At 44.6% G+C, this 1,313-nt stretch overlaps 1 protein-coding gene across 1 annotated transcript, besides 3 other annotated features; it reads right to left on the bottom strand.

Moving 5' to 3' along the window:
• Positions 1 to 1,313: a sequence feature (heterozygous, non-Esmeraldo-like haplotype).
• Positions 3 to 25: a microsatellite.
• Positions 183 to 236: a sequence feature (GA-rich).
• On the bottom strand, positions 464 to 1,313 carry Tc00.1047053451263.9 (hypothetical protein, conserved; the record flags this gene model as incomplete). Its single annotated transcript, XM_797163.1, has 1 exon — positions 464 to 1,313. A coding segment is annotated over one exon (850 nt), but the record flags the coding sequence as incomplete, so codon positions are not given.

Genomic DNA, 1,313 nt, shown 5'->3' with positions numbered 1-1,313 from the left:
GCAAAAAAAAAAAAAAAAAAAAAAAGACACATACGAAACGCGGTTTATTCCTTTTTTCACCTTCCCCCACCCTTCTCCTTCTGCTTCCTTCCTTCCTCCTAAAATTTCTTTTCCTTTGCCCTTTTCTTTGCGGATCATTCGTCCTATTTATTAAGTAGTATCATATATTTATGTTTATGATGTCCTTTTTTTTTTTTTTTTTCCCCTTCTCCCCCCTTTTCTTTCTTTATCACTTTTCTCACGCAAGCAATTGTTGCTTCGCCCTGTTTTATTAAAAGTAAGGGTGTTTTTCTTTCCTTTCCTTCTTTTATGTGCGCCACCGAAGCCACCAAAGTCTTTTTTTTAGTTTTTTATTTTTTTTTGTCCTTTAAATTTACTTCTGCGCATTCTTCTTTTATGCCATTCGTTTTGGGCATATTTGCTCCACCCACTTATTTTTCCCCTGACGGAGAAAACATGGCCGCTACACCACCACTTTGTCTTTGCGTTCCGCCTGGCTAATGCCTCCTGCAACGACTCTGGATGCATCACCCCTATCACCTCCCGCCGTCGGCACGGTACTGTTGCTGTTTTCACTGACACTAAGGTAATTAAGACCACACGCGCCGCTGCCGCCTATCCCGATAAGCTGTTTCTTGGATGGCACCTCCACTCGGCTGCTGTGCTCCATGGGCCCAATGCCTTTAGAGCACGACGCTCCCTGAGAAACATTGGCAACCTCATTTACTCCAGTCTCCCTGGCAACTATGATATGTTTTTGAATGTTTGACTGCCCATCAGTTCCCAATGGATTTGTAGCAGGAGGGTTTTGGGCGTTGCTACTGTAGTTGCTGGGAGTATCCTGATAATATTGCGTGGTTGATGACTCCGGAATCGCCTTCTCGTCTGTTACCCCCCCTGTTGATGCATATCCACGATGTGCAGACAAATTTCGGCAATAGTAGGAATTGGATGGCTGCAGCAAACGGGCATAATCCCCAAATTCCTCTGGTGATAAGAAAAAATCAAACACCAGCCGCTTGATAAACGCTTCTTCCAAAAGGTTCAATGATTTCGTGTCAAGTCCAAAAACTTCCGCGAAGTGGCGGTTGTTAATACTACGCAATTCCAGGGTCTTGGATGCGACGCGAACGGAGGTCAAGAAAAGCCTTAATATGTTTTTTTCCGTGATGATTAGATTCGGGTGGCGCAGGCATAGGCGGTCAAGGTAGATGATAGCCCCAAGAAGGGACGAAGGGGAAGATGAAGGTGTACTCTGCAGTGCGATGCACAAAATCGTGAAAGGAAACTTGTGGATGTAATCCTTGTTGCTG

Source organism: Trypanosoma cruzi, genomic scaffold (assembly GCF_000209065.1).
Source record: "Trypanosoma cruzi strain CL Brener 1047053517187 genomic scaffold, whole genome shotgun sequence".
In the NCBI taxonomy this organism is placed as follows: Eukaryota; Euglenozoa; class Kinetoplastea; order Trypanosomatida; family Trypanosomatidae; genus Trypanosoma; species Trypanosoma cruzi.
Note: the sequence above shows the minus strand (reverse complement) of the source record. Positions and strands in the feature narration are given on the sequence as shown.